This window comes from Aspergillus clavatus, genomic scaffold (genome assembly GCF_000002715.2).
Source record: "Aspergillus clavatus NRRL 1 1099423829806 genomic scaffold, whole genome shotgun sequence".
In the NCBI taxonomy this organism is placed as follows: Eukaryota; Fungi; Ascomycota; class Eurotiomycetes; order Eurotiales; family Aspergillaceae; genus Aspergillus; species Aspergillus clavatus.
Window position 1 is genome coordinate 1,174,605 of NW_001517093.1, and position 12,519 is coordinate 1,187,123.

The window sequence follows — 12,519 nt, forward strand, 5'->3', positions numbered from 1 at the left end:
TAGAACAGGATATGACCTACATGCCAAGGCTCCGGAGCTCGTATCGAGTTGTCAGCATGTGGCTGAAGCACGATAAGGAAAGGAAGAGGAGAGATGAAGGAGCCACAATCACAGTAGGAGTCTCTGTGGCTTGAGGCTGAACACCGTGAGAGAAGGATTGAGGCTGAGAGCCTGGGGCAGTGCGACCCCTGAGGCTCGAGCACGCTTCCCAGTTACCACTGATTATCATCACAAGGAAGCGAGACACTCGTTCTCGACCCTCGAGGATAGGGGTTCGAGCAGGAATGCTTCCCAGCGCTGTTATTTACGATCCGCAGAGATAATGATATGGCATAGGTTACCAGTAGAACGGTTCGAAACCACGAGGTGTCTCAGGAAATGCCCGCGGCCTAGGGCGGCAGCGGTTGCGAAGCAAATGGGACACATATATATGTTCGGCGGATAGAGAGAAAGAACGAGCGCATCTGAGCCAACCGAAGATCCCGAGAATATGGTAAATCTATTATCGTGTGAAATGACTTCGATGAAAATCCCCGAAAATGAAAATGAAGATGACGACTTCATGTTTGTTGTGAACTTGTGATTATGTTGGCGGCAGTTGATAGACCCTGGTCGCAGTAGTCAGTAAACACGAGGATCAAGCCACAGTTCACTCTCGATAGTCCCTGACACTCTGTCCTTGACCAGCTGAAATTTCGTCAGTTCGCTGCAGCCAGGATGACTCGAAATCCTCCCAGGCTCCCCGACTCCCAAACAAGTAATGCACTAAGATCTTTATGAGCAAAACAAGGGTCTAGAGATCCCTAGATGGTCGGCAACCTGCAACTGCCTGCAAGTCACTTGTGCCTCCGTCGTGCAGCATCCACACCAGATGGAGTCACAAAGAAATAAACGCATGACGGGATGACGGACTAGACTTCCACTTGGTGTGGGAGGTGGAGCAGACAGTAGTGGAAGTGTGGGATAGGAGGACAATAATGGATGCACCCTTGATCCTCGTTCGGGGAGCGAAAGCAGTGATTGACCGCCAGTTATCGTGATCAGGCCAATCACCAGATCAGAATTCCACCAACAACTACTGAATTGTGACCGAAAGTGTTGCAGGAGACGCCCACTTCCTGATCAGAATTAGAGGGATTCTGTTTAAAAAGCACTGCCTGCATGCACCAGCCACAAGCAGACTGACCATTCGCAGCTCCTTTCGAGTCATCCGCCCCAGGCAACATTAGGCACTAAGAATGGAATGGGGATAGCATCGTCTTCCCAGGCTACCGTGCGCACTCTCCCGTCCCTCCCGCAAGGCGTTTTTTTTGAGAAAATCTACTTGTGACCAATGCTGTCATCCTATCTTTAGTAGATCGATTGCAGTCACTAGACCCGTTTCTGCTAGCTGCAGTCGTATATACTCTGTTTTTGAATATGGATCCCTTTTCCCCCAGGTGACTATATAGATCCTCTGCATCCCTCCCATCTCCAACCGATATTTCCTTTCTGTCATTCATTACATTCAGCGTTATAAGAACTCAGAATAGCAAAGCATTCATCGCAAACACTGTTCTCCAAGTTATCTGTGCACCGTCTACTGGCAACTGAGCGCGACCCAACTTCCCACCCCACGCTCTTGAGCATACCTTCAGAGCCGTCACACTGTCGCCCTACGAGACCTCTCGTCGTGTTTTCGGCCCATCGCCTGCCTTCTCGTCCATACGAGAACGAATCCTTCTCCGAAGGACAACAACTCATCAACCGCTCCGTCCTCGCAGATCATTCACCATGCCCGCTTTGATCGAGAGCTCCGAGCCCGTCGTTCCCGTGCTGCGCGTTCGCGAGCTCGAGGATGACGAGGAATACGTCATGACCGCATTCGAGCGCCATGCCAGCCATTGCTCGCACTGCGCGGACCCCCTACGAGCTCACCAGGAGGATCGTTCCCTGTGTGACCGCGGCCACCAGTATGCGCTCGACGTCGCCGAATACCTGTACAGCGAGAACGGAAAGGCCAAGTCTGTGATCGATCGCGAGCTGCACCAAACCACACTGGTTAAGATTCCCCGGCACTGCACCGCTGTCCGTGGCCTGCTCCTTGCCATCGAGGATGGTTTGCGCCTGCAGCGTAAGGAGAAAACGCAGTCTCAAGTCCAGGTTCGGGTTCCGCCTCAGGCCCCCGTCATCAGCTACGATAAGACATATCCCGTTGCACCTCGTCGAGTGGTCACCCAGCAGCCTACTACAGTGAATGAGATCATTGAGCGGGAGCCACGCACCCTCAAGCGTCGCCGGGTGATCATCTACCCATCCCCTCGGGAGTCCTCTTCCCGGGGCTCCCTGTACGACTCGGATGCGGCAGATCGTATGGAGCGCTTCAAGGAGTCTTCGCGCATTTACCGTCCCACTACATACTATCGTTGAGCCGATTTCTTGTGTTTCACGTTTCTTCACTATCAACACAACCATCAAACCATAACAAAAACCCCTCCTGGCCTTTTCTGCACCGCCAGACGCCGAGACGAGCCCCAGGACACCACAACGGTGTCCACGACTCCCGTGAGCGCAGAGCGCCCGGCACTAGTTTCTTATCTTCATACAAGCTCATGATTCACCTCTTGGAAATTGATTTTCCATCTCTGAATTTGCACAAAGCTTCGATGAAGCCTTTTTGTTCTGAAATTCGACCTTGCTTACAAGTACGAGTTCTTCGAATACACCTTGAACCACCAGGAATAAGAAACCACAAAAGAAAAAAACAAGGAAAAATGAGAAAAGAGAGATGGGGGGGGGGATCCTCACTCTCATTCCAAAACTCCTGCCATTCAGTCTGAACGAAGCGATCACGCATCCACCTGCAAGTCGCATGACTCATGCCTTGAGTTTCTGCAAGCTGTCCCGATGCAAGTTGATCGTTTCTACGTCTGTTCATTCATCAATCGCAAGCCATGAATAATCTGGCCACAATCATTGGACGTGTACTTAGTCTAGTATTTCCTTTGTACTCAATACTACAAACTATGCTTCGGCAATCGATACCTCCCATACCTGCACTAAATCCTTCAAGAAGTCCCTGATAAAAGTGTGAGTCACAAAATAGACAGCAGTATGGTCTGGACGTAAGCTGTCAGTAGTAATCATGCATTAGCTTCTCTGTGCAGGTCCCAGTCATAAGTGCATGAGTGCTGACCCCACAGAAGTATGGCGGTGCACACTGCAGTAGCTTACCCTTAGAGATATTAAACTAGAGATCACATTCTCTGCAGCTTTCTATGCGTGAACCTTGTAGGGAGAGCATTAGACATAAAGAGAGTGGGATAATAAAATCACCTTCAGGCTTTGTCTGACACAGGGAGTACAAGGGACCCATTTGCCTAGTATCACTGAATAAAGAAAACAACACAGCCAGTGAATATAGATACTGTTACCTCCTACTAGGGAGGTGTTAGGGATCTCTTTTGACATTTCATTCAAGAAATATGAATTCCACGTATATGCCATTTATATATATGCCATTTCAACTAGCGCGGGTGGGTAGGCTCTTGGAGCGAACATGTGGAGTTGATTAAGCAGGGTTTACGTCTTCATGAAGTGTATAAGTGCCTCTAGTCACCAATTCCAGACAACTATTCAAGGGACCTGCAGATATATTGGCTCCTAGGATGAGTGTCAAGGTACCTTCTTATACCCCAAACTGCCAAGATCGCTCTTATACTTCCGTGAGTGTCGCGAGTGGCAGGTTCGCAGTCAATATTTGAATGCCATAGCCTTTGCCAAATAACGGACCGCTGTGCTTGATCTAAGCAAGCGGAATGATCTTTCGGAGGTAGCATGCTTCGTATAGCAATCTGGCATATATAGTCATCATACAGGGGGGAATGGATCATCAACATTGTACGAAGTATACATCGTCACGTGGTTAGTATCTGAAAGCACCTGGGTTATACATCTCTACTCGAGATTTTCAACCATCAGAGCCCAGACAAAACATGAAACAGAGTAGGTATCAAGTTTGTAACAACATGCAGTCTTAGGGAAAGATGAAGCTTTTGCATAATTTGATAGAGCTTCTGCTTTTCACTGATATACCCAAATGCCCACTCCACAGAAAAACCTACAGGTACAACGCTAGGTATTATCTTTCAACAACCTTCGAGTATTGGCTGAGATAAGTTTTCTTGTTAAAGGAAATGGGGAACCTTTTGTGAGAAACACCAATATGCAGCAAAGTAAGTGATAAGTTGATAACATACAAAGAGATGCGAACCTTGGCACTATTCCCCTTCAGTAACTCAAACCCACGTGACTCTATCTCAGTCTCCAAAGTTCTCCTCCGCAACTCCGATATCCTAGGTCCATCTAGACCAGGCTCCATCTCTCCTACTAGTTGATTCCTCCAATTCAACTCGCCAAAATGGCCAAGAAAGGTATGCACACAATTCCTCGAGCCCAACATCCTGCCACTCGACGGGATTCGACGTTGGGCTCAAGCAACCGAATACCCTCACAAAGGACTGGTTTGTGACTGACCTTTGCGATTCTTCCGCAGCGAAATCTCGTACTATCATTGTCCGGCTGATCTCCATGGCCATGACCGGCTATTACCGCACAATGATCCGCCCTCGAACGCACCGGCCGTTGAGCATGCTGAAGTACGACCCCGTGGTGAAGAAGAAGGTGTTGTTCCTGGAAGCGACAAAGGGTGGAAGAGCGAAATGATCCACGGTTTCGATGATCGAGTTTATTTCCGCACGCTTTAGCCCTGCTGCTCCGACAAGAAGGTCTTGACGAATTCGTATCCTTTCGGCGCGACGGATCTTTACATCTCCTACCATTATCCCATCTTTTCAACATCACCCACAAAGGCAGCGGCTACTCGAGCTCCACTTCGTCAATGATCATGTACATTAAGAGAAAACAACAGTGCAGGCGATATCGTGATCATGGGGTCATTATATTGCTAAGCTGTATCTGTTCTGGTTTTGCATTCCGGCGTTTAGAGCAGTACATTCTGGGTCAATTTATATGTTCGATATCTTGCGTTACTCTCATCCTTGATCTCCGACTTGGTTCACCCTTCGACCGTTCAATCTCGCGATAGATATGCTGCATGGCTGAATCTTCCTGCTCGTAATATAAACCGTCACTAACTGCTAGATTCATTGCCGTTCTACCTCGATGTCATCGTCCCAGTTGCATGTCATGAAGCTGACTATGAGTTTTCTTGACTGAAACGGGCATTATATCGATCACCTGTGCTTATCAGTAACCATGTAACCTTCTTTTGCTGAGTCTAACTTACCACGAGTCTTCCGCCCGCCGCGCTTTGCGCTTCGGCCCCATCTATTGTTCTTTGGATGGTTTCCATTCGCAGAGGGCTGCCGACTGCTTCCAGAGCCTAGACTTGTGGGGCTTCCCCTGGGTTCAAAGTACTCAGAGGTACCTTGTGCCTGCTTTCTGGTCCTGGTATATGACGATACCATGGACACTCGTGGTCTCTTGTCGTTACTCGTGTATTGATTATCAGAATGGTTGTCCCTGTTAGGAGCCTCACCCACCGAAGAAATGTTCGATTGGGTTGAGCCTCTCACACCTTTAAAAGAAGAGCGCTGAAGTTTGCTGTAAGTTCGTCTCGCCGTGCGTTCGGAGCCTTCAATGACTTGTCTCTTCACCATCCTGCTTTCAGACTGGCTGTCTAGAACTGCCGAGAACTTGCGCTTCTCACCTCCAATATCTTGGTCATCTGCCTCAAACGTGACCATTTTTTGGCCCTCCGCGTTCGCGGAACCAGTAGCAGTATCCAAGGCTAGTAATTCTTGCTGTGTCTTCGGCGAACTCTGATTGCTCATTCGGGGCTGGTGATCCTTGGGCGAGGATGTTAAAATGGTGTTTCTGTCTTCTTGTCTAGGCGTCTCCACGACGATCGGATTGCACCCATCGAGTTTGGTCTGCGGTGGTGTAAAGCTTAACATATCGGCCAGATCGCTAGGTTCTGGGCTTAAAGAGGAGCCAAGTGCCGGTGACGCCTGCTGCCGTATGCTTGAGAATGGCATAATCTCATTCGATGGCCCTGGCTCCGCAGGCTGACTGGCGCTATTCGATGCTTCAATATTGGTTTGATGCTGACCTGGGGTTGACAACGGTCCACTCTGGATGCTTTGTGTCCGGTATATGAATTCTGTCCGTTGAACCAAACCCCGTACTGGAGTTTCACAGACCTTATTTGAGGCTGAAGACGCCTGGGTCTTATTTGCAATATCGTCATTGCCAGCAACAATAGCATTCTGCAAATTGTTCATCTCATCCAAGCTTGGAGTGTTCGAATCTGGAAAGCCGAGGTAATCTTGGAGTCGACCCCAAGTACTTGCGGGTAGTCCTTCCACTGAAGCACCTGATGAACTGCTAGATTGACTGATCGCCTCTTTGATGCCCTTCATCCATCGTTCGGAGTCTTGCAGTCTTTTGAGAAGGGCGTGTATTTCGGCTTTCGCCTTGGCCTTACCTGCCTCCAGATTCGATTTGGCTGAATTGACATCATCAAGGTCTTTTCGCATCTGGGAGCACTCATCCTCTTTCTTCAAAAGAGCATCCTGGAACGAATCCAGCTTGCTCTGTTGGTTCTCGACTTCAATATCCCGCGAAGATATCACACCATTGAGTTCGACAACCTTCTTCCTTGCTTCATCAAGTTCTTGGGCAAGTGAGCCATGTTTCACTGCAGCAGAAGCTTCTGATTGGTGAAGTAACTTTATTTCCTCTTTTTGTTCATTCAATCGAACGGCATCCTGCACACGAGAGTCCTCCAGGCTTTGAATGTGCCGCTCCCTTGTCAGAAGCTATTGAAGTCAGCATTTTCTTCAAAGTAGCCTACCAAATCGATGTGCTCACCATTGCCTCCAATTCGCCTTGCCTCCTTTTCGCTTCATCGGCACCTTCAACCTGGAAACAGTTAGTATATGGCCCAAGCTGAAAATTAATGTAGAATTACAATTGACGTCCTGGCTTCGGACAGCTGCTGCTTAAGCTCATCCATATCTTTCTCTGCCTCGGCTTTCTCCCGTAACAATTTATGGATTTGTTGTTCAAATCTCGCTCTGGTTTGATCCCTGGATATGACACTCGCTCGGTTCAATTCCTCGCGGATCTCAGATTCAATTGATTCGATTTTCTCTTTTGAAGCAACGAGGTCAGATTCAAGATTGGCTGCTCGCTTTTCAGCTTCTTGGAGTCGCGCTTCCGCTTCAATCAGGCTGCGCTTCGTCTCTTCATTTTCGAGCTCTTTGGTTCTAACGTCTTCTTCCATTGAGCTTAATTCTGCTGATAGATGCTGGATCTGACTATTAAGCGCAGAGTTTTCAGCCGAAAAGTCGTCGATATCTGTTGCTGGGATTCCCACTCTATCTAAAATTCGTGCTTCAGAGAGAGTATTCCCGAAGTGATCAATTTTCTGAGCAAGACAATTCTCCTTCTCCTCCAGATCAGTGACAGTAGAACTGAATCTGTGGATGCTCGGCTCTAGCTCGCCGACCTTCCTAAGCAGGACTTCATACTGCTCTTGGCTGATGCTGAGCTGTTTAAGAAGCCGTGATTCATAGCTATCGTTTCCTTCAGCCAACTTTAGCTGTGCATTGATGTTACATGCCATTTTTTCGTTGAGCTCGCAGCTTCTCTCGATACCGTTCCTCAGCTGGAGTTCGAACGTTTCCATACTGGTAGCAAGGGTCAGCACACACATCTTTAGTGATGATATCTTGCCTAGACACTATGGACGTACCACGAAGAGACTTTGCTAGCAATTTCGCTGCATTGTTGAACATCTGCTTTGTCCTTCAAGAGCTCAGCTTTTACCTCCTTAACAAGCAATGCCCAGTTCTCGAGTGTCGAGCGTAGCGTTGACAGTGTTTCCGTTTGAGAGGCATCCAGTTTTTGACTCAACTTATCTGAAGCAGACTTGATTGTACTTTTCATTTCCAACTGGTCGGTTCGGATGAGCCCTAACTGCTTTGCTTGGACACGCGAGCTGCTTTGAATGTACGACTCCAAGATCGACGACCGTCTCTTTTCCTCGAAAAGCTGATGTTCGATAAACTTGGTTCTCTCCTCCGCATTTCGCAAGCCTAGGGCCATAGAGGTTATCATATTCTCTGTTTCAGAAAGATGTTTCCTTTTCTCATTCACAATATCGACCACTTGTGAGACTCGTCGTTTCGCATCTTCAATCTCAGACTTGATCTCTTTCCCTTCATTATCCAGAGAATCTTTGATATCTTTGAGTCGAAGGTTCTCCTTGCGAAGGTTTTGATATTCTGCGCCAAGCTCATTTAGAAAAACTTTGAACTTTCCGAGCTTTTGTTTCCAGCTCTCTATTTGCGCTCTATGTGTCTTGATCTGAGATTGGCTTTTCTGCACTTCAGTATTGAGAATCCCTACATGGCTCTTGAGAACTTCGTTCTCTTCTGCCAGCTCGGAGATATGGGCCTGCATTTGCTTCTGTATACCTGAAGCAGCAAGCTCGTTTTCTTCACGAATCCTCATCCGATGGATTAGAAGCTTAAATAGGTCCTCCTCCGATAATTGCGAGCCCTTATCACTGGGCCTGCATGTCACAAGTCGTTTTAGGCTGGTTGGCCTGTTTCCATTCGCAGCACGTCGCTTTGAGACTCTATGTCCATCGCCCATGGGGCCCATGGAGCGCGAACGAGATCCATAATCCTCATTTGTAGCCTCAGGTTGCTGAATAGGACTTTCTAACCCAATTGGCCCCTCTGGTACATTATTGTTCTATTTGGGAGAGGGCTGTCAGTCTTGCATGCTTTTAGCCCAATGTAACAAGAAACATAAATGGAGGTTTACCGTTCGTTCTGTAGCTATAGATGTGATATTGACTGAACCAGGTTTAACACCACCAAGTCAGACTCTTACAGAATAGTCACATACCTTGCTCGATTGCTATCTGCTGCCTACTAATCGCTAGTTGCGGAGCATCACCTCTTTCAACTCGGCCATGTTGTTGATCGCTATCGTCCGCTGAGCTGGTGCGGCTTCCTCCTGTTTTTGGCATTCACCGGGGATTCGTATCTGGCGTGAACGATCTTGTTGAGACTTGGCTGTGCTCAGTTGATTGGCAGGCAAGGTGTGTCTTTGACTCTTCACCAGTAGTAAAACGAATCGAGCTGGAGAACGGCTGTCAATGCAGGTCAAGAGCAAATGTATCTTTAGAAGCTCACTTCGTGTGGTTTGGCCCCTTTACCCTGTTGGAAGGCTCGCTCTTGTCGATTTGCTCTTGGGAGATAGTAGTGATTTGAGCTAAAGAGGGTTGCCTTGCTGAGTGTTGCAGCAACAACGGCTTTCCACGAGGGGCGGGCTTTGCGAAAGAGAACCCACTGACATCAAGCCCGGAGCTCTGTGGACGTGCCAGAAGCAATGGGGCAGTACGACCAATTTCTGGTCTGTCCGTCTTCTCGATATTACCCATGAATGCTTCCAAATTGGGCGAGATAGGCTCCTTGCTAGTCTGTTCCATCTGAAGAAGCAAGACTTCATCATCACTACCATGGTCCAGCTCAGAAATAGCCAAGGACCGACTGGGGGATGAAAGCCCGTTGCCTTGGTTCTCCATCCTGCGTTGTCTTTGTGTTGCAGGCTTTAATGAATGTTCGGTCTCAAATCTAAAGCGTACTCTTTGTATAGCTACAGCATCGGCCTGAAAAGTGCTTCACGCTAGAGTCCCAGCGAAAGACAAGGACAGAATAGAAGGATGAGGCGGATAGCAAAGGGGAGTTAAGACTGCCTGACTGACCCAGCATAGAAGATTTCCCCATTGGGAAAGTGCCTCTGGAGTGCCTGATGAGGCAGCGAAGCATATTTGCTGGATAACTAGCAAATCTATGGACTCCATTTTCTTCTCCTCCCCATGAACTTGAAAAGCTAGAAGAAAGTGAGATAGGAGCTCAAGGGCAGTAGAGGAGGCTAACACATGCCCTACTCGATCGTTTTTCAGGGATGGACAAAGCTCAACAAAGGGACATTGTGATAGATTGCTAGCAATAGCTGAAGGAGCTCAATTTTACTATGGATAGAAGCAAGAGAAGGGAACCATCCAGGAAATCTATTGATACATCATACAAGATTTTTGAGAGGGATACCCAAGAGAATACCTGTAAAGTAGATATCTAGTAGTGGGTGCAAGGCGATCGCACAGCGCGGTCAAATTATGGAGCCATGGATGTCAACATAGGTATCTACCCATCCACTACTAAGACTCTTCATGACACTCCTAACCTCTCACTGGCCTATCTTTACGCTTGATCTAAAATTAATCATCACCAACCTCAAACATGGAGACGACCCGAAGTCTTCAGATCCTGGCGACCAGCGCGTAGCTACCATTGGCTGCAGGCTTTAGACGTCAAAACGAGCCGTCGCACCCTGGGCGTCTATCACAGAAAATCAGCGCCAATATCACACCGTGACGAGCATTCTGCACAACTGATTCGCTGATGAAGTCTTCCCTTGAACTCTCAGAATAGCGCACATACCCCTGGTACTGCAGAGTCTGGGATATTCACGCTTTGAGATCATCATCTTCGAACCTATCATTATCCTATTCGCTGCATTGATGCAGTGGATTCTTCACGGATTGCTAACCCCCCTGGAGGGCTGTGCTACGTTTGGGGATGTATATACAGGTCTTCGAGCCCTGTGCTCAAGTGTACGTTGACCGTGTGTTTACCCTCGAGTGCCTGTTTGTTTGTTGTGATCATTATATGGAGAGCCGAGATACTTTGATTGCGCATCAAGCATATTTCATCAAGTTCAAAAACCTGCTAAATTGACTGAGCGGCCTGTCACCATGTCTTCGGCTGCAGTCTTTTACCACTGTGCTGTTTTCGCCCTCCTTCTCGCGCAGTCAAACGCTCAAGAGACGGACTATGCTGAAATCCAAAATGAAGCTGGAGCATCCGGACCAGAATCCGATTCAGTCGGATTTTCTACCAAAGGAATGATCGCTCTGTGCACTATTGTTGGAGTTGTCGTGGTCATTGGATGTGCGTTCTTCTTCCATATGTTGACTGTTCCATCATCTGACCGGGAATACTGACTACTCTTCTCCTACAGTGTCGTCCACAGCTCTCTTCTTCATCGCCAAAAAGCGCCAGTGGGAAATGCGCGAGACTATGCGTCGTTCAGCCAGACAGGTCACCCAGGCAATTAAGACGCCGTTGACACCCAGGTTTCCCAAAATCTCGGATCCCCACAAAAGAAACCAAACGAAGGAGAGAAAAGACCCGAAAGGCCACGAGTTCAGTGATTTGGAAAAAGGACTCAAGTCCGCAAAATCAAACAACTGCTCTGTTACAGTCACCACTGGAGAGACGGATCAGAACAGTGAGGGGAAGGCCAGAGGCTGGGGATCATTCTTTGCTTTCAGTCGCTCATAGATTGAGTGTATCTGCTGAAGCTTGATCTAGAATAAATCTCGAGCTTTATTCCATTTCTTGCTGTTACTACTCTGATTTTCACATTTCGTTTGGAAACATTTGCTGGATCTTCCCCACTGGATGGGAAACTAGGGCTACATATCCGATTCATTTTGAGATTCCCCTTCTTGTTTTATGAGGTGCAACATGTCAATTTACGATGTCCTAGAATACTGGGAATTTACCTTTCCTCTTGAAGCTATACTAGAAATACACTCCAGGTAATGTCACGGGATAAAGCTCGTAGTATTGAAACAGTTCAAAACAAGAATACAAGGTGATACGAGGTACTTAGATTTACTTTCCAAGGAGAATGGAGGTCCAGTAACGGTCGAAGCAGGTATGATCCATGGTCATGCTCGAGATCCTCGAAGCACTAGGAGGTGTGCCCGACGCATCCACTGGATTGACATGATAATTAAAATTCAATCACCACAAAGAGAAGGAAGTTATGAATATCATCTGATTGTGCATAGTATAGCCATCCAGAGACACATCATACTGGCCACAACTCGCCAGGGAATCGCCGCAGAGTTCAAAGCATGGGCGATAGTCCTTGATAATAAAACAGCGCGGAAAGTACACCCACGAATAGCAGACTGTGGCCCCTTGTATTCGGGGCTACTATGCCATCCTGCAGGCAAAGGACACACTCAGTCCGCCACGGAATCAAAGGCCGGGGGCAATTCTCACGAGTATGTATGATCCTTGAGAAACCGGCCAACAACCAGAGAGTATCATTTTACTGCATATCGTTGAATCTTCTGAGACTCTCTGACAGCCTAGATAGAGGGAATCTTGTCAAGGAAATGGCATTTTAAACACCGGACTAATTCCTCATGCGCAAGAAGTGAGTTCGAGACAAGCTCAGTGGCCGGCTCAATGACCAGTTATTCCGCATTTGAACCATGGAAAAGACCAGATATCTATCCAGAACACCAGAAGCTGGATTCTGGATTGAGTCTTATCTTGCTCGAAAGAAGCTGTCGCCCGTGAATTTATACGGACTGAGGCGTATCAGTTCCCTCTCCACGTCCTTCTGCCATATTCAGCA

At 47.8% G+C, this 12,519-nt stretch overlaps 4 protein-coding genes across 4 annotated transcripts; 3 read left to right on the forward strand and 1 right to left on the reverse strand.

Annotated features, from left to right (window-relative positions):
- Window positions 1–1,773: 1,773 nt before the first annotated feature.
- On the forward strand, window positions 1,774–2,409 carry ACLA_083100 (uncharacterized protein; the record flags this gene model as incomplete). The annotated part of the gene is made up of 1 exon (XM_001268040.1): window positions 1,774–2,409. The coding sequence occupies one exon, from the start codon at window positions 1,774–1,776 to the stop codon at window positions 2,407–2,409; it is 636 nt and encodes a 211-aa protein (XP_001268041.1).
- A 1,990-nt stretch (window positions 2,410–4,399) lies between these two features.
- ACLA_083110 (mitochondrial 54S ribosomal protein bL33m) lies at window positions 4,400–4,704 on the forward strand (the record flags this gene model as incomplete). Its single annotated transcript, XM_001268041.1, has 2 exons — window positions 4,400–4,412; window positions 4,535–4,704. 2 exons carry the CDS (start codon window positions 4,400–4,402, stop codon window positions 4,702–4,704), a joined length of 183 nt encoding a protein of 60 aa, XP_001268042.1.
- A 530-nt stretch (window positions 4,705–5,234) lies between these two features.
- ACLA_083120 (uncharacterized protein) lies at window positions 5,235–8,673 on the reverse strand (the record flags this gene model as incomplete). The annotated part of the gene is made up of 4 exons (XM_001268042.1): window positions 5,235–6,821; window positions 6,874–6,924; window positions 6,974–7,694; window positions 7,760–8,673. The coding sequence occupies 4 exons, from the start codon at window positions 8,671–8,673 to the stop codon at window positions 5,235–5,237; spliced, it is 3,273 nt and encodes a 1,090-aa protein (XP_001268043.1).
- Window positions 8,674–10,837: 2,164 nt separating this feature from the next.
- Window positions 10,838–11,426, forward strand: ACLA_083130 (uncharacterized protein; the record flags this gene model as incomplete). The annotated part of the gene is made up of 2 exons (XM_001268043.1): window positions 10,838–11,033; window positions 11,104–11,426. The coding sequence occupies 2 exons, from the start codon at window positions 10,838–10,840 to the stop codon at window positions 11,424–11,426; spliced, it is 519 nt and encodes a 172-aa protein (XP_001268044.1).
- Between the last annotated feature and the right edge of the window lie 1,093 nt (window positions 11,427–12,519).